Source organism: Vigna unguiculata, chromosome 2 (assembly GCF_004118075.2).
Source record: "Vigna unguiculata cultivar IT97K-499-35 chromosome 2, ASM411807v1, whole genome shotgun sequence".
In the NCBI taxonomy this organism is placed as follows: Eukaryota; Viridiplantae; Streptophyta; class Magnoliopsida; order Fabales; family Fabaceae; genus Vigna; species Vigna unguiculata.
This window is the reverse complement of record NC_040280.1, coordinates 31,155,262-31,182,364: the sequence shown is the minus strand read 5'-3', so window position 1 is coordinate 31,182,364 and position 27,103 is coordinate 31,155,262. Positions and strand designations below refer to the sequence as shown.

General features: G+C 30.1%; 4 protein-coding genes across 10 annotated transcripts; 3 read left to right on the top strand and 1 right to left on the bottom strand.

Annotated features, from left to right (window-relative positions):
* Window positions 1-1,644: 1,644 nt before the first annotated feature.
* On the top strand, window positions 1,645-3,085 carry LOC114173273. Of its 6 annotated transcripts, none has more exons than XM_028057557.1 (5): window positions 1,645-1,870; window positions 1,954-2,130; window positions 2,214-2,288; window positions 2,412-2,510; window positions 2,618-3,085. In XM_028057557.1, the coding sequence occupies exons 1-5, from the start codon at window positions 1,682-1,684 to the stop codon at window positions 2,918-2,920; spliced, it is 843 nt and encodes a 280-aa protein (XP_027913358.1). In that variant the 5' UTR covers window positions 1,645-1,681; the 3' UTR covers window positions 2,921-3,085. The 6 variants fall into 6 exon arrangements, with proteins under 6 accessions (XP_027913358.1, XP_027913357.1, XP_027913356.1 ...); XM_028057556.1 differs by having other exon boundaries at window positions 2,615-3,085; XM_028057555.1 differs by having other exon boundaries at window positions 2,370-2,510.
* Window positions 3,086-3,921: 836 nt separating this feature from the next.
* Window positions 3,922-6,967, top strand: LOC114173698 (pentatricopeptide repeat-containing protein At4g18975, chloroplastic). The gene is made up of 6 exons (XM_028058239.1): window positions 3,922-4,068; window positions 4,147-4,245; window positions 4,336-4,428; window positions 4,537-4,680; window positions 5,304-5,516; window positions 6,332-6,967. Exons 1-6 carry the CDS (start codon window positions 4,033-4,035, stop codon window positions 6,587-6,589), a joined length of 843 nt encoding a protein of 280 aa, XP_027914040.1. The 5' UTR covers window positions 3,922-4,032; the 3' UTR covers window positions 6,590-6,967.
* Window positions 6,968-7,077: 110 nt separating this feature from the next.
* LOC114173697 (flavin-containing monooxygenase FMO GS-OX-like 4) lies at window positions 7,078-10,464 on the bottom strand. Its single transcript, XM_028058238.1, has 7 exons — window positions 9,695-10,464; window positions 9,435-9,505; window positions 8,461-8,613; window positions 8,314-8,396; window positions 8,080-8,215; window positions 7,791-7,964; window positions 7,078-7,417 (listed from the first exon to the last, which is right to left on the bottom strand). The coding sequence occupies exons 1-7, from the start codon at window positions 10,254-10,256 to the stop codon at window positions 7,235-7,237; spliced, it is 1,362 nt and encodes a 453-aa protein (XP_027914039.1). The 5' UTR covers window positions 10,257-10,464; the 3' UTR covers window positions 7,078-7,234.
* Window positions 10,465-17,309: 6,845 nt separating this feature from the next.
* Window positions 17,310-23,977, top strand: LOC114174311 (adenine phosphoribosyltransferase 4-like). Of its 2 annotated transcripts, none has more exons than XM_028059136.1 (6): window positions 17,310-17,571; window positions 17,769-17,879; window positions 21,624-21,716; window positions 22,375-22,524; window positions 23,198-23,256; window positions 23,672-23,977. In XM_028059136.1, the coding sequence occupies exons 1-6, from the start codon at window positions 17,490-17,492 to the stop codon at window positions 23,729-23,731; spliced, it is 555 nt and encodes a 184-aa protein (XP_027914937.1). In that variant the 5' UTR covers window positions 17,310-17,489; the 3' UTR covers window positions 23,732-23,977. The 2 variants fall into 2 exon arrangements, with proteins under 2 accessions (XP_027914937.1, XP_027914938.1); XM_028059137.1 differs by lacking the exon at window positions 23,672-23,977 and adding an exon at window positions 23,419-23,513.
* Window positions 23,978-27,103: the final 3,126 nt, after the last annotated feature.

Sequence of the window (27,103 nt, the reverse complement as noted above, 5' to 3'; positions counted from 1 at the left end):
ATTGTTGAATTATGCTTGAAACAAACTTGCTAATATAATTTAACCTGAAACATACCAAAAAGAAATGATAATAACGAGTGACCAATGCAATTATTTTATGAAAATTTACGGACGAGTATTTGTAAAAATCGCTATACTGTTTAACTGTGCATTCATGGACTCTTGTAATTTATTATTTTTAACCTGGGAAGCATGTTGGAGGAGAAGAAAAATATTCGGTTCTATTTTATGGGCCCATCAATTTATAAACAGATTCATTTAATTTTGAGTTTTGTACAACAATAAATCCATGACCGTTACCCGAGAAGTAGATCTGGCGATTGGCCCACACATACAAAATGTCCAAACCTATCGCGGGCCCATAGATTATTTTGTGATGACGAATATAAAAAAAAAAGTTTGATGTGTGAAAAAAAGAAAAAAAAAAACGATAGAGTGAGAGATATACACACTAGGCACTTGTCTAGATAATTTTTATTTCATCAAAAGTAAGAAGCATGTGATGGTAACAAGATAAAAGTAAAAAGTAATATAACTATAGAGATTAAAAAAGATTTTAATTGTGGAGATTAAAATATTTGATACAATTAAAACTAAAATATATTTATAGAAAAAAAAAATACTTATAAAGAAAAAAAGGTGACTTATATACTAAATTCAGAATAAAGTTTTAATAAGTGTGGTCCATTTACTTTTTTTTTCCTGTAAAAGTGAAATCGTCAGAACTCTTATCGATCTTCATATATCAGGAAACTCAAATCATTAGGACTAATGACTATTCAGTTTTGTATTTTTTTTAATATCAGTATAAGAGTTCTGACGACTTTATTGCAAAATAACAAAAAAAAATCAATTATACTCATGATGATTTGAATTTGAGTATTGTCATGAGTTCCGATGACTTTACCTAGTTTTAAAAAAAAATCAACTACCTATTTTACAATTATCAATTACGTATTCAAACCAATCCAGTTTTACATAAAAACCTATTTTTCTCCTTCTCTTTCATATCTGTTCATAATCCCATTCATATACATACATGGCAAAACCCTAATAGTTAAATAAAAATAACTGTGAACTATAATAATACAAAGGTAAAACAGCTGTATAACAACACATCATGATTAAAAGTTTGCATTAGTTCTAGCACTTTAGTAACTGGAATACACTAAAGTGAGAAGATAGGTAATTGAATCAATCTACCATGAACAGAATAGCCTATCGGAAACATTTTTTTTCTGTTCCAACACGCACGCATATAATTACAGAATGTGGGATTTTTGAAGTTTTGAATATATTTCTATTTTTGTCTACAAATATTTGTGTAACACTCATGATACCTGGTTATAAATATTTGATCGACAAGGTATAGAAAAATTGCATACAAATCATTGAATTGTTTGATCCTAATTGATTTATACTATACAAGCGCATTAGCTGCAGAATTTCGTTGGTAGAATTCAATCTAAAAATCTTCCAAGTCGACCCTTTTTCATTAGCATGAATTGAGATTAATGAAGATAAAGGAAGCGTGATTTTTGCCTTATGTCTCTTTGTCACTCTCACAAACGGCATAGCTATGCAAACCCTACATAATATCAACGCGTTGCCACTGGCCTTGTGCCTGCAACGTTCAACACGGAACTGTACTATTATGGTCTAAAATTGCGGAAAGTTGGCCATGTTATTTCACCATCCGCATCTGAACAAAATTAACAACCAACCCTCCTCAAAACTTAACATCCTTCAATCTAAACCTTTTACCCAAAAAAATCGGTCTCACACTCTTATATATGGATGCCAAACCCATGCCTTACACTTATCATGTTCCTATCATTCATCATGCCTCACACTTCAACAACTTAAGATGGTAATTTTTTTTCTTCTATAGTTTCTAATCATTTTTATTATAGTCTTTGTTGTTTATTACAGTGTTTGCTGTTTGATGCTCAGGCTGGGTTCAACTCAGTTCCTAATTGGCTTCTCATTCTGAAGGAGGAGAAATTTTTCACTCGCTGTTTGAGTCATGGCTCTGTAAAAAAGAATGAGAAAAACGTTTTTTGTTTAGATTGCTGCACCAGCATTTGCCTCCACTGTTTACCCTTTCACCGCTCGCACGTCTTTCTTCAGGTGCAAAACAATTTTTGCTTACACGTAAAAAGGAAAAAAAAAACATTGATTTTCTTAACCCAGGATTGTGTTTCCTGTGTCAGATACGAAGATACATGTACTATGATGTATTGCGGCTTGGTGATGCTGAAACAGTGTTGAACTGTTCCCTTGTTCAAGTAAGAAAAAGCCAGAATGTTATAAAACATAGTATAGATATAGTTATTCTAACTCTTTCTGAATTCATGATGACTAAACAGCCGTACACAACAAATAAAACCAAGGTTGTGTTTTTGAAACAGAGGCCTCACACTCGTTCTCACAGAGGCTCTAGCAATCTTTGCATCACGTGTGACCGTAACCTCCAAGACCCTTACATCTTCTGCTCTCTGTCTTGCAAGGTTCAATTTTTGTGTTATTCAAACAAATTACAAAATTCAAGTCTTCACTTTTCATATTTTGATGCTAATTGGGTGGTCTTGATTTGGACACGTGATCATTGTAGCAGGTGCAGCAACATCTTCTACTGATTACTGAAAGCACAACCATGGAGGGAACTTGCAACAAGTATGAATTCTCTGTGCTGCTCGACAAAGAACGAAGCAGGGAGAACGCGCAGCAAATTGAAGATAGCCAAATCACAACAGATTCAGAACTAGACTCACCCACAGTTTCTGGGTCAACAAGTGTGGCAGAGAGTGTGAATGATTCACTCAAAAAGAAACGTGGCAGTGTTGACCTGGTGCCAGAGATTTGGTACACCATGGTGAACCGGAGAAAGGGTGTTCCTCATCGATCTCCACTGTACTAACAACATATCCTCCAACAGATTATTCTTTTGAATCAAAAACAGCCAGAGATATTTTTTATAATGCTGTCAATTTATAGAACATTTTTTTTATTACTTGGTCTCTCTGTTCTTGACTTCCTTATGAGTTATGCAATTTATACGCAGTCCCCTTATTATTCATCGAAACTTGAGAATGTTATGACTTTGTGAATATTTAAAACTTTTATAGAAGTTATGGTGGAAGTCTCATATTCTCTCGCTGAGACCAATTTACAAGTGAAAATCCCACTTTATAAACAAACGTGAAATGAGTTTATTGAACATCTTACATGGACTAAAAATAAAATTAATTTAATATATATATATATATATATAAATATTTTAATATTAGAAATATTATTTAATTTATGAAATTGTTTTAAATAAAAAAATTAAGTTAAAAGATATGAAATATATTGTTAATTGAGTTTAAATTTTGATAAAAATAATTTATTTATTAGTGGAATTAGTTAAATTTATAAATAAACAGACAAAAATATGTATTTTTGTAATTATTTTAAATATATACCTCAAAATAATATTTAAACCTATAATTTTTTATTAAAACAATAAAATTTTGAGAAAATTAAAGTGTAAAATGTTATACCGTTTAAAGTTTATTATGACAATTAAGTTAGAGTGAAACTTACTTAAAAAATAGACATAATTGTATAGTTTTTAGCAAATAACAAGAGAACACGAGAAGTGTATTTTGAATATTAATAACACGATCTCATATTTATTAATATATTAAAATGAGATATTAATTAAAATAGCTGAATAATATAACAATCATATTATTCAATTAAAAAAATATTCAATAACAAATAAAAAATCAATAAATACATCAAATTTATTAAAGATCAGATTATAATTGAAAATACTCAAATTCCCATCAAATTTCTTCTTGCACCCCATCAAATCTTTCTGAAAAATTTTTAGTGCTTTTTTTTTTCTTTTTATAATCTTTGGTTACCCAAAAATGTGGAATGGGCCAAATGAATTAGGGCCGGAGTGCGCGGAGGAAGAAAGGAGAGGAGGAAGGAGAGAAAGGCGGTTTCAGTTGGTTGAGTCCGTCACCACCGCGAAGCACCATGTGGAGGTTAAGGTCACCTCGAATCTCTCATCTCGTGAGTCTCTCTTTCTCTCTCTATCTCATCGCTTTTCGGAATCGCCTCCATTTTCTTTAGCGTGACTTCGTTCATCAGGTTGGTAGATTGAATGAAATTAAAGTAAGTGATGTGAAGGTTCAGCACCGTCATTGTTGTCAAACTCAAGTGTCGCCTCCTCCATCGAGTTTGCAACAGGTTTGTCTCTGTTCGTCGTTCATAGTTTGTTACCGCCCATGCTTAATGCCGTTACCGTTATATAAATCCAATTAACTTCCCTCCTCGCAGACAGAATATGACCCTCCTGACACCGTAGTTCCGAGGAGTTATATTGGGGAAAACGTATCCCGAAAAGATAAGAACAAATATCTTTACTCTACAGTAAGTATATAATCATGATAATAGATTTATGTATAGTTGGTGTTTTAAGGTTTAAACCAGGTTAGTGACACTGAATTTGTTTTTTTAATAATAATAATAATAATGCAGCTTCTTGAACTCAACGACAGTAAGGAGGCTGTTTATGGTGCTCTTGATGCATGGGTTGCGTGGGAGCAAAACTTCCCCGTCGCCTCATTGAAAAGAATATTGAATTCCCTTGAGAAGGAGCAGCAGTGGCATAGGGTTGTGCAGGTAGCACTACTATCTACTTTCTCTTCTTCTTTTATGCATTATCTTTGTCAATATGAACTATGTCTGTTAGTGGTTCAAGTTGCCTATTTGATATCTGACCAATTAATCTGCGTGAGACAGTCATTTTAACTTATGAGAAAACTGTAATTCATCTACCATTTTATTTTATTTTCTTCTATAAGTCTTTACTGAGAAGTTTTGTCCAAAAAAACCTATGTGCCTTTCTTTTCTTGTGATTCTGTTGGTTGTTTGGTGCTTAAAAAAATGAGAGCATGTTATGAAGCTATCAATTTTTGTAAAGTTCACTTAATATTTACATGACGAGCTATTTCTTTGTGCTTGTTGAAGATTTTTGTAGTCTGATTCTTTAAGTATTAAATTTTGTCCATTTGTTGATTTCTTTCTTTTATTGATAAAGTTATATAACTTTTTGTAGTTTATTTGATTTTGGTATGATCTGTAAGCATGTTAGTTTAGGATTTTTTTGTGAATTTTGAGTCAAAAAAAGATGTCTGGGAATACTTTTAACATTAGGGAGAAAAGGAAAAGTCCAGGGTTGAATTTTAGTTTACCTCGGTAGCACTGTTAGTAAATTACTCGGGTTGTTTAATATCCTATCCAAGGTAATTAAATGGATGCTGAGCAAAGGGCAGGGGACGACAATGGGAACGTATGGTCAACTGATACGAGCTTTAGATATGGACCATAGAGTGGAAGAAGCCCACAAATTCTGGGAAATGAAAATTGGTTCTGATTTGCATTCAGTTCCTTGGCAATTATGTCATGTCATGATATCTGTATATTACCGAAACAACATGCTGGAAGATCTTGTTAAGGTTAGATTTCATTATTTACGACATTTCTTATGTTTCCAATTAGTGATATGTCATTCGTATAATTTTCCAATATGTTTCTTCGCTTGGCTGTGTGATACTTCTGAACATTCTTCTGTCGAAATGGAATTGGAAATTTGGATATTTGATAGATTTCATTCCAATGTTGTGGATTAATCTATGTACCTGACTTCAGAACAAATCTGTTATTGTATGCTAATATTAATCTGCAATGTGTTCCCTTCTAAAATGTCCACAATTTTGGTGTATGCTTTTCTTGATTTTTTTATGGGATAAATCTCTCAGTAGCAAGACATAAATGATCTTCATTCCTTGAAAAGGGTTATAAGCTATAAGTAATGAGAGCTTAAATAATACAAAATGATCATTTGCAGTATCCATACAATTTTTGTTTCTGATAATCTTCATTTGGAGTTTTATGTGTAGCATTGTACTTTCCATTTTTTCTTCAAAATGTTAACCGGTAGAATCTGGACGGAAATTATGAAGGAGTTTGAAAAGTTGAATAGTCATCACGGAGGATAATACAAAAACTTGTCTGTCATTAATAAATTATTATTATTATTATTTGAATATAGATTGGATGAACAGCAAAGATTACTTTACCCGTTCATTTCTTGTGAGGAAAAAAAAATCAAGTAACATACTTATATTAGTTTTCGTGGACTGAGGTTGTCAGCATGCATATTGTAGTAACATCAGAGGTATTGTTTGCATCCTGTTCGACAGTTGCATATACTTGTAGTTAAATTAACTAACAGTTAACCTTCTCTTCATTTTCCTTTGCTTGTGAAAAGCTTTTCAAGGGGCTGGAAGCTTTTGATCGAAAACCGCGGGATAAAACTATCATTCAGAAAGTGGCAAATGCATATGAGATGTTAGGCTTAGTTAAAGAGAAAGAGAAGGTACTGGCAAAATATAGCCATCTCTTCACAGAGGAAGGACCAACTAAACCGCAAAGAAGGAACTCATTTGAGTCAAAGAAAGATATGCATCATACCTCAGAGAAACCACGTCAAAGGCAATCTGTAAATCCATCGTCTGAGGAAAAGTAGAAGTCAGTAGTCTGATACATCGACGAAATTGTTTGGTTAAGGTTAAAAGGGCTATTCATGGGATATTCTGAAGAAGCTGTTTGGTTTTTTGACATGCGATTCTGCTAATTCTGTCGCGGGAAGAACAAAAACATTCCCAGCTGGATATTACATATCATGTGTACTATTTTCTGATGACTTTATGGTATTCTGATATGGTGTAATTGGCCAAGTTCCACCATGTTCAAAGATAGAAGTTCGCCGCACCTTGGGGAAACGGAACCAAACTTATGTCTGCACTATGGACGTCAAAAGCTGTTCTATGTTATAAAGTAGATACTTGTTTTTGTTTGGACAGGTTAAATTTAGGGAAAAGAAATGAGAAAAAAGCTGTTTCAAGTTTGGTGCACGATTTATAGTTTAACTAGTAATGCATGCCACGTAGCTATTATCAGATGAAATAACTAGTGATAACATTTCCATCACATGCTATTAATGGATGAATTTGTAAAAGCGTTCCGAACACGTAATTGTGTAATCACTGTCATAATTTTTTCTACCCTTAAAAATTACGCCCTGAAGTTGATTTTACAATAATTATTCGTGAGAAATGAATCAGGAGCAGAGCCCATTATTTTTTACTTGGCTAAGGACATGTCACAAACATCAGATCAGATAATTGGCAAAATCATGTTCAGCTTGCTGAACCAAATCATCATCCTCCCACTCGTCACGGTAAGACTCGGGTCGCAAGGCCCTGCTCTTACCTGTGGCGAGGTACATTTGCTTTCTCCATTCTTCAAAATAAGGAAATCCACACTGATCCGCAATCCAATCATTGTATTCCCACTGTAATATACAATTCCAAACACATGTGAGATCTTGTGTATTGAGATTTTGTCGACTACACTGAAAGACTTTTCACTCACATGTTCGTAAATATTTTTCTGACAACCACGATACTTTCGGTACCAAGACAGATCTATAAATCAATCTTAAACATTTCCTTATAATCAGAAGTTCTTATTCGTTTTTAAATCCTAATTAAAGATTGGATCAAGAAAACATAATCGCAACCTTAAAAAAAATAACTAATCATAAATGGAAAACTCCAAAAAAATTTTAAAAAATGATTAATGTTATAACTCGATAGTTTCCTTAAACTCAGATTAAGATATCTAAGATAAAAGGCAATAGCCGGAAAGAAGGTTAAAAAAGGCACCTGAAGAAGCGCCATGTTATGAGTGTGACGCTTAGGTGTGCCAGAGGCTTCAAGCGACGAGTAAAAAGCTTGAATATCTTCTACCATCTCCTCTTTTGAAGGAAGTGCAATGCGGTTAGACAAAACTCCAGCGATCCACTTGCTCTGCAACTCGAACATAGGGAATGGAACAATCTGCTGACATAAATGCATTATTATTAAAGCAATTTATGAAAAAATAAACAGGTTTGAGATTTTTCTTTCAAGGAAAGGACGATAATAAAGAAGAGCCATGGACATGAGGAACAACCTTCCAAGGCAACCCAACAAATGAAAGCCATGGAGCCAAGGCTGGTGGAAAAACATGCTTGTAGAGTGGTCCTACACGGTTGTCATCAACAGTCACCTCCCCGTTGGTTTCAAGAAAAGGAAAATCAAAGTTATATCTGGAAAAGGAACAGAGGTATGATTTCTACTTTGAAGATTATTTGGGAGAACAATAACCAAAACATTTATAGAGAATACTGATATAGTATGATAGTACCCTGTGCAATGTATGATGAAGTCAGCAGCAACTGCATTTCCATCTTGAAAAAGCACTGTACCATTTTCATGAACACTGTCAACCTGCATAGATTATCATTTTAGAGAACAGTTGTGGCCATTAACAAGAAAGTAATCCCATTCTCACCATAGAATGAAGCCACATGTTTTGATGGCCAGACACCTTTCCTAGCTTATCTTCTTGGAGAGACCAAGCTGCAATGTGAACTTCTTTAGCAACCGTTGCGATATCTCGAGAGATATCAACCCCACTCGAAGAGTTACCAATTAGAACTACCACCTGCCCAACCCCAAACAAACCAACTTAGTCATACCACATCAAAATATTTAGTACCTTTCGTTAGGATTAAATATGTTTTTTCTAGTTTTAAATATTTGTCCAAAACTGACCACTTTATCTAAAGTTTAATATTTGTCATTTTTTTTTCCTGAGTCTGTGAATAGTTTAATAATTATAATAAAATAAAAATATATGATAATTTGATCATTCAATTAATAATAAAAATTAAATATTAAGAAAAATAAATACTTATCATTTATTTTTTATATTTTTTAAAAATAGTCTTAGATACTTTTATACTTTAAAGAGTTTTTTACTTTTTAAAATAAGGTCATGTAAAAAACAAATTTTTAAAAATGTAAAAGAAAGAAAAATTAAATTAAATCTCTCATAAATTACAAAAAAGAACTATCAATCATTTTTATCTAAAAAAAATCTAAATAATGTGTCACAATCCACGTCCCCTAATTCTTTTTAAAAGATCCAAGTGTTTTATTTAATTGACCTTCAATAAATTGTGAAATTAAATTTATTTCCATACAAATTGCATTATTTGAGAGAAAGATATTTTTTATGGAAATACCGCAAATTTTCTTTACATTTCTTAGCACACACATCCATATATGCTATCATCAAACCAAAGTATTATCTAAAAATTTGGACATACATAAATGACATACAAAAAATATAAACACAAAAAACTAAACTTTAGAGGAAGTAGAAAGTATTAAACGAAAATTATAGAAAAGAAAAAACAATCTTTCAGATATGCATAACACAGAGACATTTAGAATCGAAGAAAGAATTAATACAGCACATACTTTATCTTGATATGGCTCAGGTCTTCTATAATTATGGCTATGAAGCTGCTTTCCTGGCCACACGTTAATCCCTGTAAAGATTCTACACTGTAAAATGAAGAAAAAAAAAAAACTACAAAAGTATATATATTATGTGCATACATTAGTATTCTGCAGTTTAACGTAACATGATGTTTTATAGTATATTTCTATTTTTCTTAAAAATAGAAAAATGGAATGTGAGTATTATAGTAAATAATAATGACGGAAAGAGAAAGAACCAGGGATATCAGGAAGACGAGGCTGAACATAATGTCCGTTGCAAACGATAACGGCGTCGTAAATCTCGTCCACAGGATCACTATTCCGTGATGCTGACGTCACCCTCCACTTTCCACCCTTATCCAATCCTGCGAACACCACTTCCGTCCCGAACCGCACCAATTCATCGATTTCAAAACGAGCTGCGAAATCTTGCAAATACCTCAAAACCTCTCTGTGACCGGGGAACCTTCTAGAATCCCTCCCTTTCTCCTCCCTCTTCTTGAAAGGGTAATCTCGGAAACCCATGCTCTCCCGAGGCAGATTGGTTCGGAGCGAATCGTAGAGGCTCGAGTGGACAATGCTCCGCTTGGGGTCCAAACCTACCGGATCCGATTCAACCTCCGGAGTGTACACCCACGTGCCTCCAACTTGGTCTCCTCGCTCGAAAACCACCACCCGGTGCCCCTCTCGTCGGAGCTCGCGTGCCGCCACAAGACCGGTGGCGCCGGCACCGATCACTGCCACGTGGCGCGAGGTGAGAAGCGGGGAAGTGCTGGACATAATTGATTTTACTGTCATGCCTTGCTTTTGAGGTTTTCAATGAATCAGAGCATCACGTTTCTCACAGTAATGCAGAATGATCCTCGCTGCTGCTCTTTCGTTCTTATGGGAAGATACATTTATTTAATAAATTATAAATGCTTCATCAAAAGATTTATCATGTTTGGATTTATTTGATCAGAATCAATGCATCGATGCAGTTACCTTTTTGTAATCATTGGTTGGTTCAATTCGCTTTGGTAGAAAAGCATCTCCCACATGTATTCCTTTAAAAGATTATAATTTTTATAATTTTCACTTAAAAATACAAATTCAATCTTACTTTAATGATAATAAATTTTCAAAACATTCATACTTTTATATAATTATGTTTTAAATAAAAATTATTTAGCTTTATTTGAACAGTTGTATTGTTTTTCTAAACAAGGAATTTCATATATAAGTTTTTTCATAAATTAAAGAAATTTGGCAAGTTAGATCACATTTATTATCTTTTTCAAGATTTGGTTTCTTTAAGTTGAGAATTTCATTACAAGTACCATGAAGATATGCTTATAACCTAATTAAAGTGTGCTTATACAGATCTTAGTTGGACAGATGTTTTTAAATTGAAGAAATATAAATTAAAAATAAAATATTTATACGAATCATCAAAAGCTTGTGATTGATTAGCTGGAACATTTATACATTTTATAGTGTGTTGATATATTTTAAATAAATGATTTATATTAGCTCAGTTGTTATGATTTGAGTGAGTTTAATGAGGTACTGCATCATATGTTGTCATACATTGTCGTAGAGTGTTATATATATATATATATATATATATATATATATATATATATATATATATATATATATATATATATATATATATATATAACACCGTTTATGCAGGTTGGATTATCAATAATGACTTAATTAGATTATGAAGAAGAAGAAAAAGGCCTCTGTGTTTAAACTGCTGGATTGTGACTGTGTTTTTTTTTTTTTTCTATTTACTTGTAAATTCTGTTAATTAATTTAATGAATAAAATGAAGAGACAGCTCCCACAAGCTGTGTGAGGCCACTTATTATTATTATTATTATTATTATTATTATTATTATTATTATTATTATTATTAATTGTTTGGTGTTTTGTTAAGTTTGGGAATTTCGGCTATGTAGCTTCTGGGCAATGGAGTTGGGCCTCTGACCCTGAGCTGGGCTGTGTAGCTTTTTCTAGATCTTCACATGGGCTCCAATCTTAAAGTGCCCAAATATCTATATTAGTCTTTTTGTTTGCGTAGACCAAAACTTATATACTATGTTAGGTTAATTTTAATACTAAAATTCTAGTCACAGAGTTTTTAAATTTCATGTTAAGTTTAATATTAAGAGAGTAGTTGTCACATTGGAGAAACAGGAACGCATTTTATTATGTTTATTTATTTTCAAAGAAAAATTTCATCTACATACTTAATGATCCATATATTAAGTGTAAAATTTTTGTTTTCTTTATTTTTATCTGCACGTGTACTTTTTACTATTTTAATATTAACTAATTGAATTTTATTAAGAAAATAAAAATACTAAGTAATCGTTATTTATCAAATAATCAATATAAATAAGAGTATTCTTATTTTTCTAATATCAAATATTTATAATTATATACATTTTAAATATGACAATTTGTTTTTTCAATATTAAATGTTTTTCAAAGATTACATAAAATTTAATACGAGAACCAAAATATTTATCATTTTTATAAACATTAAGAAAACAAAGTTAAAAAAAATATATTCAAGTTTAAAAATATTTTAAATGTATTTACACTTTATTTTTCTAAATTTTAGTGAAATTGATTATTTTTCATACTTTAATAAAATTATTATACACTAATGAAATCTCATAAAAATAAAGATTAAATTAATAATAACTTAAATTTTATCTTTTAAATTTCAATCCACATTAGATGGTAATAAAAAAAATAATGAAGTAGATGAATTGTGTTTATAAAATTGTAAACGATAAGTTAAAAATATAACTATATAAAAAATCATCCAAATAACGTTTCTACATGATATAAAGAAATAATAAATAAAATAAATAAAAATAATTAAATATTTATCTTATAAACAATTCTGATGTATTATTAAATGAAATTATATAAAAAAAATAAATGTATAATTATTTACGTACTTATCATCGTCCTCGCATTTGGAAAAATTAGATATTATCATATTTGTACCATTTAACATTTTTTTAAATTCGTAAATATATATATTTTTTGTTTAGTGACTAAACTTCATATACCATACCATGTTTCTTAACCAAGAGAACATTTAAATCGGAAAAGGGTGTTAGCCTCTTCTAATGAGTGTAAAAAATCATGAGTTAGTCTAACTCTTTTTTTTATTCATGCTGACTTTTCACTTTTCAAAGATTGACAAAAACGAGTTGATCCATTACAGTGAAAATGGATTGAAAATCAATACATTTTACTATTTTTTAAGTTTTTTTTTTGTTTTTAAAATTATTTTTATTTGTACATAGATTTTAAAAATACATATAATTATATAAATATATTCTAAAATTTTAATTAATCAATATATTTAATAAAAAATTTAAAATAATTAATAATTTTATATGCTAAATTAATCTACTATAATTATTAAAATTTAATTAATAAATGTGAATGATTTAAATTAAAATATTATTGTATATATGTATATTCAAAACAATATAATATTTTTCTTAAAATAAATTTTAATTTAATTGTTAGACCACAAGCGGACAAATTAAAAACACTAACCTAACTTGTTAAATTCTGACAAATTATCAAACAAAATCCTACTTTCTCATTTGCAGCTCTTTTCATTCGTACTCATCTACTGAAGTGAGTAAACTATGTTATAGATATTGATACTTTTAATATTTATAATTCTGACAAATTTGTTTTTCATAAATTAAAACATTTTAATCAACATATGCCACAGAGTGTAAATATAAGTTGATTTTAAACTACATAATATGTGTTTTAAATGTACTCTCTATAAGTAACCTTATTTTTCTATTATTATTATTATTATTATTATTAAATATTTTAACTGTTTTCTTTATAAAAAAGTATTTATTAACCTCAATTTTAAAATTAATTATTTCAGTAGCCCTTAAAATTATATTTATCTTGATTTTGTATTAGGATACCTACTCCTTTGTTTGGACTAGTAGTGGAAACTGATAAACGCACACACTCACCTTCATCTTCCAAATTTATAATCAATAAATGCACACTTTTATTTACGCATATTATTTATATACTAATTTTTGTAGAAAAGAAGGGTAAAATCTTACACGCGAAGCTTGAATTTTGTTCTTTTTCTTTATTTTAAAAATAGTGGAGGAGAAAAGGAGGATTCATCACGTGCTGACAAAATAAAATATGTTCTTCAATTTTAAGGAGGATTCATCACGTGCTGACAAAATAAAATATGTTCTTCAATTTTGTAATCACGTCATACTAATTTAAGTATCACTTAACATAATTATGTTTTTATTTTTTAAATTAGAAAAACTTAACGTTTTTTATTGTTTTAATTCTTTCGTATTAACTTAACTTTTTACTATAAAATAATTCCTCAAAAATATTATTTTAAATAAAATTACATATCCAAACAAAATTTTTGTATAGCCATAACCATAATTTATCCATTTCTTTCCTCTTTGCAAGCAAAGTAAAATACAAAATATTTTTTTTCGTTTCTCTAAGACTAATAAATAAAAATATCTCTAAACTAAATTATTAATATGGTTAAATATGTTTTTGTCCCTTAAGTTTCATTGAATTTTGGTATTAGTCTATTTCAAAACTTTAGACCAATTTAGTCCTTCATATTTCAAAATACGTGGATTTAGTTATTTAAATCAAATTTTGTTAGGTTTATTTAAAATTTCAAGCGTGTTTCATAATAATATTTGACTTAACATTAAAGCAAAATTGTGTCAAACAATATAAACAACTCAAATACAATCCTGAAATACACACGAAACATACAAAATTTGATTAAAAGGACTAAATTCACGTATTTCGAAAGATGAAAGACTAAATTGGTTCAAAATTTTGAAATTGACTAATTCCAAAATTCACTGAAAATTAAGGGACAAAAACATATTTAACCCTTATTAATATATTTTACATTTATAACAAAATTTATCTATTTGAATCAATTTTACAGAAAAATAAAATTGAGATTTGGTTTGGCTTTGTGAGATGAAGGGTCTTATTTTAAGAGCAAAAATGGTAACATGGCCGACCATAGTCAACTATTGAAGGGGACAAAATGGAAGACTACTCTCTCCACTGTCAAACACCAATCATTCGCAACCCATGTCAACACTTGTTTCATTTTCACCTCCAAATTAGATTCACTGATTAATCAACATGAAGACACAGATAGCAACTTCAACTTTGTTAGGTTGAATCCAAATAGATCATAATTGGTGTTTATTGTGTGCAGTTGGAGCAAGATAACAAGATTCAAACGATTGTTTTTGACAGTTTTTTATATAGTTTTGTTAGAAAAATATTAATCAAAATAATTAATTATAATGACCGTTTTTCTGTACTTTTTTGTACCGTTGTTTTTTTTCTAACGTAACACGCTTTATTTGGAACCCTTATCCTTGTCAGGAAGACTTTCAATACTAATACTAATACTAGACATTGACACCACTCACAACCCAAAACTTTAAAACGATAGATTTATGGATCTTCATATTTATATAGTGCTCTACTTTCTCATTCCTAACAATGATTAGAACTATAAAACATATAGATAATAGAATATTTATAAAGTAAAGCAAATAATATAAATATAGGATAAAAATATAAAAGAAAAAAAAATGTTAGAAAAGATTTGGGTTGATATACGTTGAAGAGCATTGTTCTAAACATCCCTACTGCGTCGGAAAAATATTAAATGCTTTTCTCCCTATACTAACAATAGTGTTTATAAGTAAACAAAAATAAAATACGAATATACTTAATGATTAAATAAAATAATAATTAATAATAAAATTTAAACTGTTATAACTCATAAATCACATTTATCTATAAAATAATAATTCATGAACAATAATAAAACAATTTATTTATTTATTAAATTATATTAAATACTTTGGACAGATAGTCGGTATATAATTTGTGCAAATTATCATTTTTATTATTGGTATATAATTTGTGTTAAATTAAATATCGTTGTTAATTATTCTAAAATAGTAAAAAACAAAACCAGTTCCATTTTGTTGACATGGAAAGTAACGTTTATGACAAAAAAAAAAAAACAATTTATTTCTTTAAAATATCATTGAACCACAGCTTACCAATGATTGTAACTACCCGCAATAACTATGAACCTGTCATTGCCCTTATCTCAATATTTGTTTGTTTTCATTATTTTTTATTTAACATATGCCCATTTATATCTGTATAGAGCATTATATAATGAATTTATCGTTATTTTATCTAACATTTTATGTTTTTATTTTATTTAAAAATTAAAATGTCCTAAATTCTATAATATTTTTCTATTAAGTATGTAACAATAACCAAAATAGGACACATAAACCCCTTATCTATATTAAAAATAACTATGTGCTCTAATTACTATTTTTTTATTACTTTATATTGTAGTATTTTTTTTCACGTAAATGAATAATTTATATTATTTTTTAATATTACTTTTCCAAATTATAGATTTCAGTTTAAATCATAATACATATAATTTATTTAAATAAATATCTAAATTAAAATTAATATAAAACTAAAACTTAAACTCTCACTTATTAAAATAGGACAAAACAATAACAAAAAAACGTTTGTATTTCTGTCAGTGTAATATCTAAAATAAATTCAATATGTTTAGGTAAAAGAAATAAATATACAATTGTTCATTTTATAAGTTATTATACTGTGTATAACTATAATCACATTTTTTTTTCGATTATCCAATTTTCCCTTGCAAACTTTATTTTCTTTATAATTCTGTTGTGTTTAGAAAGAAAGTATATTGTAAGAACCACGTTGAAAATAAACAACCTTTTATTGTTACTGATGATTACATACTTTTCTTCACTATTTGAAACACAAGACGAATGCTTAATTCAAAAGGTTGATACTATGTTTTTTTTTGTTATGTGAATGAATATTCCAACATTTCTAAAGTAAGATATTTTATCAGTATATATATATATATATATATATATATATATATATATATATATATATATATATATATATATATATATATATATATATATATATATATATACTTTGCAATAGTATTATTTTGAAATGATATTGTAACACTCAAAATACTAAATGATTCTTGAATAATACACAGGGAGAAAAAAATATTAATGAATATTGATATGTATTCAAAAAATAAAAAATGATAAATATTAATGAGGTGATTAAAAATAACAAAGTTCTATCACTCAATAGGGTAATATGAAATGAAAACGATGCAAAAGTTATGAATTAAAACTATTTCAAATTTCGCGTATTCAACGAAAATGAAATTAGCAGTATTAAGGAAAAGTGAAAGTTAAGCACCGACGAGGGAAAACAATAGAAAAATAAATTAGGTAAATATTTGTTGTATAGATATAAATACACACACATTTGGTTGGATTAAATAAAAAATTAGTTAGTATTATTTTGACTACAAAATAAAAGCAGTTTTAAGGTTTTTCATTCAATAAACATGAGACTTATTTATTATATTTTTTTAGATAATATGGGCAATACTTTTACAAAGATACATAGAAAAATCCCATAATATTATTATATGCTTTTATATACGCATTCCCCTCTGGACAATGACCATCAAATTTTAAAAGTCTTTCATACCCTGAATAAATCCTAACCATAGTGTGTGCAATTTTTTAAAAGATCGCAATCTTATTTGAGAGTTTCACCACACAGTGGAACAAATAGCGACGTCACACGTCAATTTATATTGAAACCATTTTTCTTTTAATTTTACACTGCTAGTAACTTTATTTGAATATGAATGTGTTCCAAAATTTTGAATATTCCCCGTTTTGCACACAATTTGCTCGGTAGATGTGTGTATCTTCGACAACGCACACACACACACAAACTCTCTCTCTATAAATATCTGGGGTCTCGCTCTTCTCTTTCTTGTGTTCCTTTCCCATTCTTCTCTGTACTGTACTCAAACTTCACTTCCCCACTTATATATACAATGTCGGTTTACAAAGACCAGGATCCTCGTCTTCATGGCATCAAAACTAAGATTCGTGTCGTCCCAAATTTCCCCAAATCCGGTTCCTTTTCTCCCTATTTAATCTTCTCTTTCTTCTTCTTCGTCTTCTTCCTTCTTTATGATTATTTTGGACCAAGAAAACGAACAACCTCGGATTCCAGTTTCTAGTTTCTAGAAAGTTAGATAGTCTCGATAGTTTTTTTTTTTTTTTCATACTTTTACCTTCCCTTCTAAGTGTTTGTTTGGTTGCAATGACAGGTATTATGTTCCAAGACATTACTACTCTATTGCTCGATCCCAAAGCATTTAAGGACACAATCGATTTGTTCGTGGAGCGATACAAGGGCAAAAACATTTCTGTTGTTGCAGGTAAACAAAAGAAAAAAAAAAACAAACGCTGTTGTTGTTTTACTTTTGGAAAAATAAAAATGGATCAACATTGAAAAAGTTGATGTGATTTTATTTTTGGTGTATGGGTTAGCATGAAGAAGGTGGTGGGGTCCAGGGTGAGGAGAAATTTGGGGAGAGTATGCAGTAATGGTGTGTATTGTGGTTGTGCTTTTGAATGGGTTTGAGGGACATTATGGAATGGAAGTCACTGTGGGTTCTGAGAGTGGTTTTTGGGTTTGACTATGTTGTCTTAGTGGAAGAAATGGACATCTCCACTCTCTAATGGCTGCTTTTGACATGTGTATGAGAACATGATGCATGGCTGAAAATGATTGGCTCATTTCTTTAGGGTATTCTTTGGTTTTAGAGGATGGGTAAATGTGAAATCTAGGTAAGGGTGTTTTGTTCAGAGACACATGAGACACACGAAATTTTTTAGAATACGTGCTGTGTTTGTTATCTTTTTACTTGTTTTTCCTCATCTTTTATTTCTCATGTTTTACTTTACTAGATGTGTTTATTTCTTTTCAAACAAAGGGGACGCAAGAGTAAAGAAAGAGAGTACACGAAATAAATAACTTCACTAAAAAATTACACCAGAGTTAAAAATATAGTTAATTAAAGAGAACTATGAAAAAGCATGTAAAATATACTTTTTATTTTATGTTAAATCATAAATGAGATTTTGAAATAAAATATAAGAGATCCAGTGTTACTTTACAAATGAAATATACAAGAAAATAGTTATCATTTAATGGTTTTTTTTTTAATTAGAGACAACATAATTGCAGAAGAGAAAAGTACAATTTTTTTATTATACAAACCATACAAAATTCATTCGTTTTCTTATTTCGAGAGAAAGATATTTTTCCTTCTTGAGATTTAGGTTCACCCATACCCTTCTTGGAATTCTCAACAATCTTGTTGCTGTTTGAGGGTTCTGTGTTCCTATGTCTTTAAAATCAAGCATTGTTGTTATCTACAGGAAAATCTTGTTCTGATACAAGATTGGCTGTGACAGCAATCTCGTTTTTCATCTAAATGGCTCGTTCCTTTAGTAGGTATCTTTTGTATACTTCAGAATTACTCGTTCACTATCTTTTCAGTTTTCTTTGTCTGTTTTAGAATATATTTGAATGACCTTTTTAGAAGAATTAAAAAAAACATGTATTTTCGCCGGTTAAAATTAATTAATACACAAATTAAAAAAAGTTGAGAAATTTTATGAATTAATTTATAAATAAACTGTTTTTAATATCTGAGAAGGCCATTTTAATATTAGAACACGTTTTCGGATCAACATTGTAAAACATAATAAAACTCATCTTCAAAATTTAAAAGAAATTAGAATGTATACCACTGTGGCACAGGAGCAACCATTCAATATTGCTTGAAAGACAATTTTATTCTATTATGATTTTAGTGCTTCTTCATTCTAGTGCGTGTGAATGCTCAAATTTATAGGATTCTAGCCAAACATAATCTAGAAGAGTCGAATATACAAATTTACACTTTCTCCACTCTCAGATCCAGATTTAATGGTGTTTATTATGTACCATTTAGAAAAAAAAAAAAAAAACCCATTAAGTCTCTGCGTAAATATTTATGAGCCCTACCTGTCAGAAATATCAAATCTGAAGTCTGAACCCAATAGCTTTTCATCTTATTATAAGCATTCTTTTGGTCCACAAATCTTTTACACATAACTTTTTAATTGTTCCCTCTTTTTATAATATATGATTTATAATGTAGATAGGCGAAAGGTCTTGGATGAAATGTTATAATTCTTCCCTTGTTTGTTCATTGTTAGTGGAATTTCCTGAACATGTTTTATTTTTTTGTAAAAAATGAAATCAATAATGATGATCATATACAATAATGGATATTCTGATAATATTATTGAAATATATTACTGATTTGTAGTATAGTTTGGCGCATTTAATGTACTTTAACTTGACGAAATTGAAGACGTTAAAATTACCTAGGATTATTAAATTAGAAGATAATAAAAGGTTAATTTAGAAAAATAAGATAAAAGAATGGGAAATGGATGACGGAACTGTACCCATGCTTCCGATTCAACGCACTGATTACCGTTCTGAAATATGAAATTCTGTTGTTCGTGGAGATGTGCCTGGATCCAATTTGCATGGAGCACAACCACCATTGGTCATCGCTTCCAACTGGTGCAAAGTGGACCCGCATGACGCATGTTTCAACTCCCTCTTCCTTTTTTTCTCCCTTCTACTGTTTTCTTTCATTTGTGGGTTCCTCCATTTCACTTTTTTTTTGTTTGGTTTACTATTTATTTACTCTTTTTTTTTCTCTATCGTGTGGCACTTTTCTGTTCCTTTCTACGTTACTAAACCCTTGGTAAAACCTGAGTGTCACTTTATAGGTGCAGGTGAGGAACTGCTACTAGTTCTGTACTACGCCACTGTGCGTCGTGCTTGGTTTTCTCGCTTTTTGTGCCCTCTGTGTTTGTTGCGTTGTTGCAGCTTTCTTATGCTTTAAACTTTTTCCCCCCGACATGACCAGATATGCTGGAGGGTTTAGTGTGATATGTTGAGGAGGACATGGTGTGGAAGCTATGAAACTGGGGCTATTATTTATGAGTTGAATTATGTTCTGTCTGATTCGGTGCTTTGGGATGGATGTTGTTGCGATGCAAGCGATTTTTTTGTGTTAGAACAAAGATTAGATTGGATTGGAGGCCCCATTTACCACTGTCTGATTTTGTGTACAGTTTAAGGGTAAATTGAAATCTGAATTGCTTGTAGGTCCTTTGCACCGGTTTTAGTTCTTTATGTATGATTAGAAAATGAAACACAATGCAATCGGGTTGGGTGTCACTTGTCCGTTTTCAGGCGCATTAGGATTTGTCTTTGGGTGGTTATTTGGGTTTTTTAGCTTGTGGATATTTATATATGTGTATATATTGAGACATTTCCGGAAGCTTCTCTTCAATTATAGAGTCCAGCATGAGATGTAGAATTTTTCTTTACCTATACTAATTATCACGTATTACCAATCCGCATTATTGTGGATTCGTAACTGTTTAATAGGTCCTTTAGCAACTGGCATTGTTATTTATCAAATCTGCTGCTATTGTTTTCGACTTTTGGGTGTTTGCTTCTGTTTGAGAATAAGGTGATTCTGATGATCCCCTGTACTGTTATTTATTTGTTTTGTTTCTTTTCTTTCTTTTTATATGGGGGTGGTGGGTGGGGGAGTGCTGAGGTGAGAATGCTTGAATAAGCCTGCATTTTTTTTACCAGAAGGCCTTAGTTACTTCTGTCAATGGCAGCCTATAACTTGCGCCGATATGGTTTTAATCTCTTGTGTATAACTAATTCTCAATCTATAACAGTTTTTCTCATTCACTTTTATTTATATCCTTTAGTGGTTTTATAGGGTTTAGATTGGAATTTTTAGTCAAATTCTTAAATCCGTTATGGTCACATTCTCTATGCATTAAATATCATTTGTCCGATTCATATTATTTAATGACAAATTGTGAAGATGATGATACTAACATTTAAAACTCCCTGGTACCACTTCAAAGCAAATTTTCGATCGTATATGGTGAAATTTCCTTACGTCGTATGTTCCATTTGTGTTTACCATGTAATGTAGCACTCTGTTACTAATACACGGTTCCTTGATGGTGTTGAACTACATGTCATTTGCAGTAGCGTATGTATTGATAATTATGTTATGTAGGAATTGAAGCTCGAGGTTTTATTTTTGGTCCTCCCATTGCACTGGCTATAGGAGCAAAGTTCGTTCCCTTGAGGAAACCAAAGAAGTTGCCTGGTATAATTTAGAGCCTATTTTTTAAAAGAACTTACTTTCATTTCCATTTTTATTGTATCACTCTTACTATTTTATGACTAAGTTTAGTGCCAGGAAATTATCTTTCTATATCTGTCGCTTTCCTAGTATTCAGTTTTCTTTAACATTTCTCATTCGGTTCATCATCGATTCACGATTTCACCAATCTACTGGCATGTACTGATATTTAGTATATTTAAGAGAAAGTGTTTGTTTGTTGTGTTTCAACCTAGCAAATCTATGTGGTAAATCTAGAATTATGCAGTTTCTATTATCTAATTATGTGATGCTCGTCCTGATTAATATCCCGAGTTTTACTGTGATGATTTTTGCACACTACAAAGTGTAGTCTACAAATTATTGATAAGTGATGAGTGTGCCTTTGGACTTTTTAGCCTTTTAATCACTCTTTTTCGCTCTGTATTTTTTTTTTCCTTTTATATAGCCCTTCAGGCATTATAATCTGCCTTCCTGGTCATCTAAAATGAGACCATGACTAAATTAGAACAGATTTTTGAATAAGTGCTTCAATAAATTGCTCTTGAAATGTTACCCCGGCCTTGTCAAGGTTTGGCTGATATTGTTACTATAAAATGTTTATTTTCTAGTTTTATTCTAACAAAAGCTTACCTCATTACAGGAAAAGTTATTTCTCAAGAATATATTCTTGAATATGGAAGGGACTGTCTTGAGATGCATGTTGGAGCTGTTGAATCTGGTGAGCGTGCTTTAGTGGTTGATGATTTGATTGCAACGGGAGGAACACTCTGTGCAGCTATGGATTTGCTAGGTGAGTTCCTGTGAGCAAATCTTGTCATAAATGGACATTTATTGTAACATTGATGGACATTTATTTTATCGGAACATGACATTGTTTTACATGTTGATGATCTATTAATTTGTTCAACTGCACTATTAAAAGTTGCTCAGGCCCCAACATCTTTCTCTGTAGTTCATTTGTTTCAGTCTATCTTTTGTCAGCAGGGATTTTTTTCCCTGCCACTGACTGGTATTTATCATTTTGACATAAAAAGGAAAAAACCTAAATGTGTGTTTGAATTTCCTTTAGAAATCTTCCAACGGATGTTCAACTCAACAACTTTTCCTCTCACATGCTATATCAAACACGCACCAAAGTATGCAAATTAGGATTAATAGTGTGTATTACGTTCACGATTCATGCTCTTACTCGAATCATCAGTGCACAAAGAGATTCATTGTATTAACTGACTAAAAAAATTTCACGGATAAGTAGATCTCAGTGTTGTTCATTTGTTGAATTTGAATACGTGAACTAGGATCGTTATTACACCACAGTAATCTGTTTCTTTGGATCACTATGCGTCCCTAGCTGTATTTATTACACTTTTAGCTGCACTTCTGCTCAAGTACCTCAGTTTAAACATGTATATTTAATGTCATTTTTGGATTTTGATTATATTGCTGTCTTTGCTGTCATTTAGAACGTGTGGGAGCAGAAGTAGTGGAGTGTGCATGCGTAATTGAATTACCGGAATTGAAGGTATGTATATTTTGGATTTTGTAAATATCTTGTTTGGGAATGGATCCTCTGATCTACATGTGAGGTCATGATCAAATCTTCTATCCTTATCTCTCCTAATAAATATCAGATAGGACTCAACATTTGAATATGACCTTGTCACCACGTTTCTGTTTTTCATAGACTACTGGTTGCTAGGTGCAAGCCTAGTTTGGCATGGTAGGTTTGATTTCCATTTAATTTTGTTTGGGTACTTGTATGTATGATTTAAATTTAAAGCTGGTCCCTTGTGGAGTGTGATTTGTCTTGTTCGTTGTAGAAGTGTTGTGTAATTTTGGTTGAGCCTAAAAGAGGTTGTGTGTAGTAGTAGTAGTGTAGTAGTAGTGGTTGAGTGTGGAGCGATGGTTGTTGATGATTTATTGGGAATACGTGACAGGGTCGTGAGCGTTTGAACGGGAAGCCATTGTACGTGTTGGTGGAATATATGGAGATATGAAGTGGTGATGTGATGAGTGTGGTTGGTTGGAGGCAAAGAATATATTAAGATGTAGAAACGATCAAATCAAATTAATGCATTTCTGTGACCCACTCTTTGGGCCTCCCCTCTTCTTCCCTACCCCTTTTTCAAATAAAATTTTACATCTTTCGGTGTAAGATCCATTCTTCTTCTACATATTTTGCATCATGCTTTATTTTTAGCACTACACTTGTCCACATTTTATTACATGCATTGCTTCTGTCAGTAATCATCACCCAAAATACTAGTTTCTCTATCTACTTACGTAAATCTAGAATTATACTTTGTAACAGTGACCTGTGCAGGTAATAATTTAATTAAGAGGTGTTGATTATTCTGGAAGTAATGTATAAGATGAAACTATAGAAGTTGGAAAACATTTTGTCACTCTAAACCCAGGGGTGATTATTTGTCATGTACTTTCTTCTGCAGTTTAGAAAACAAACGCACACAGTTTCACAAAAGTATATCAGATTACTACCTTTTTCTTTTGGGTGTGCTTTGTTTGAAGCGAAGGGGTGATTCCTCGTAATAGTCAAAGCTCAAAAGGTTTTCTTAATGAATTTCGATTCGTAGATAGTGATGATTGAATCACATTTTTTCTGTCTTTCACACATTGTTAAGATATCTTACTTTAATTAAAACTATAGTCTAAAACACATGCGAGTTGTAATAATGTATTGCATGTATCTAAACTAAAGTACTTTCTCCCCTGAGTGAGCATTCCCGATAGCTTATATGGGTCTTTCTCCTCTCTTTAAAACAATAATAACAGATACCCTGTGTTTCAAAATAATAGTGTTTTAAGAAATATTCAATCAATCTAAATTTAGGTGATATGTTTTTTATTTTTCAACTATTTAATTTAAATACTACTTTACTAATTCATTTTCTTCATTATATCAACGGATATTGTTGGAAAATATGTTAAAAAAACTGAATTATAATTTAGCCTTGAAGGTTTAAAGTAAAGTTAAGTAGTTTTGGTTTTCTTACCGCCCATAACCTTTTCTTTTTCATTCCTATGAAAGTTGAAGTCATTGTTTTTAGTTTTTCTAAAGTACATGAATTTTTATTTTTGTTTCTTTAAAATATTTTTATATTTTCATAACTAAAAAAATTCCAAATCGTAATTTTTGGCCTAATATTTATTTAAAAATATTATAAATATATAATTTTAAATAATGTTAGATATTATTATAAACTTTGATATTTCAGTTATGTTGATACTTCAAAGTATACCAATCATTTATCATAACATGAAAATTTATTAAAAGATAAAATAAAATAAGAATACAAAAGTATGGGAGACCAGATCAAACCAATGATAAAAATTATACTTTCACAAAACATCGATAAACTATACCTATCATGAAAAAACCTAAATAAATACATGGAGGTAAATATTAAACCATTTATATTGTTCTATACGAATCAAAGGTAATTTAGATAATTTATCAGCACAACAATTTCTTTCATGAAAAACATGAGTGATTTTGAATTACATATACTTACAAAAATGTAAGCACTAATGTCGTTTTTCTTTAAGATTCAAAGAAATCACTAGTTAATTCACAAAATTATGACATATTAAAGAGAATCACTTTTCAACCAAAGTTTTCGAAAGCCTTCCCTCCAAGCATGCTTTAAAGCATAAATGGTTCTTATAAACTCAATATAAATAAGTTTATACCCTTAAAAAAAGGGAAAAGTTACCCACATATTTACCTCGACTTCTTCTAAAAATAATAGCACATGAAGTTAAATTAGGACAACTCCTAACTACACAATCAACTAAGTTCAAAAGTGAAACCACTCTACCTTTTCTAGTTTGAATATTAAAAATTTTCAGTACCAGAAAATTATATATATATTACTCATGTTTTTTAAATTTATTTTTGTTGAAAATCCAAGTGTGAGTCTAAATCTCACATTGGGTAAAATTGAGAAAGTGGAACATCATATAAGGAATAAAACTCATAAATCCATTGCTTTAAGGTTTTGGGTTAAGATTGGTATTCATGTTTTATGTGGTTGAACTCAGATTTTATTAGTGTTTATTAGTGTTGTATCTATCTTCTTCGATGTTCACTTAATTTTTTTTAATACGTAAATAAATAATTAATGTGTCTGTACTAATAAGATTCAGAATGCTAATTTTCTTCATTTTTCTAAAATTAAAAGAAAATACCGTTACTTGGACCTAGACTAGTTTCACGAGAATTAAAATAAAAGCTCACTAATCTTGTACGAACTAAAATATTCAAATTAGAAATAGACGGTGTATATTTTAAAACAGATAGATTGTATATAACTACACACTAAGTGTATGTTGCTTCCGCTTCTTTAAGAAAATGTTTTGATGCAATAAACGTTATGAATGATTTTGGGTAGTTGTTTGCTGTCTCCAGGTACATTTGAAGGAAAAACTGTAAAAAATGTAGGTCCTATTATATTCTACTTCTTTTCACTTTTTCATAATTTTGGGTTGGAAATGCATTTTAAAGTGTTGTTTAAAACGAAAATGTTTTTCAACATAAAATAATAATAATAACGTTTTTTTTTCAATAGAAAAAACATATAAATTAATTGGATGGAGATTCTCACCACGCTAAAATGTGAAAATAATTATTTTAACGGAAGATTCGGACTCACATTTTCTCAAATTTTAAAATATTCATCTATATTCCTTGCTTCCTTACGTTTTTAATTAAATATTACTCACAGTTGATCTAATTTTTGAAATAAATACTTATATCTCTTATACTTTTTTTTCAGTAAACTGACATTATGTTTTTTTTTCATTTCATTTAAAATATGATATTAACAAAATTTTAAATAAAAAATATAAAATTAGAAAGTTAAAGTTTTAAAATATAACAGTTAAAGTTTTTTTTTTTGTGAAAAAAAATTAAATGGAAGTAAGTGTCCTTTTTCAAAAAAATATAATAAAGATAAATGTTATTCATTACAAATATAAAAGAAAAAGTATAAGTATATATATTTAAAATTAGAAAGTGTAACTATTCTTTCATTAAAAGAAATTTACTTTGAAACTAAAACAGGAGTTAGTATTAGAGATAATTGCAATTTTTTCTGCTATAAGTAAGTAATTACAGATATAAACAATGACAAAGTTTATATTATACATTTGTTGTAAGTATTCCATTCCGATTTTAGGAATCCAGAAGTAGTTCAGGTTCACAATCTAAAGCAAGTGCTAACTTATGGGATTTAAACACCATTCATAGTCAACAACATACAGCACGTGAAATTAATATAATGGTCAAATAGTTCATCATAAATGAATATTTGAATTCAAATTAATCTCTACTGCAATATATCACGTCT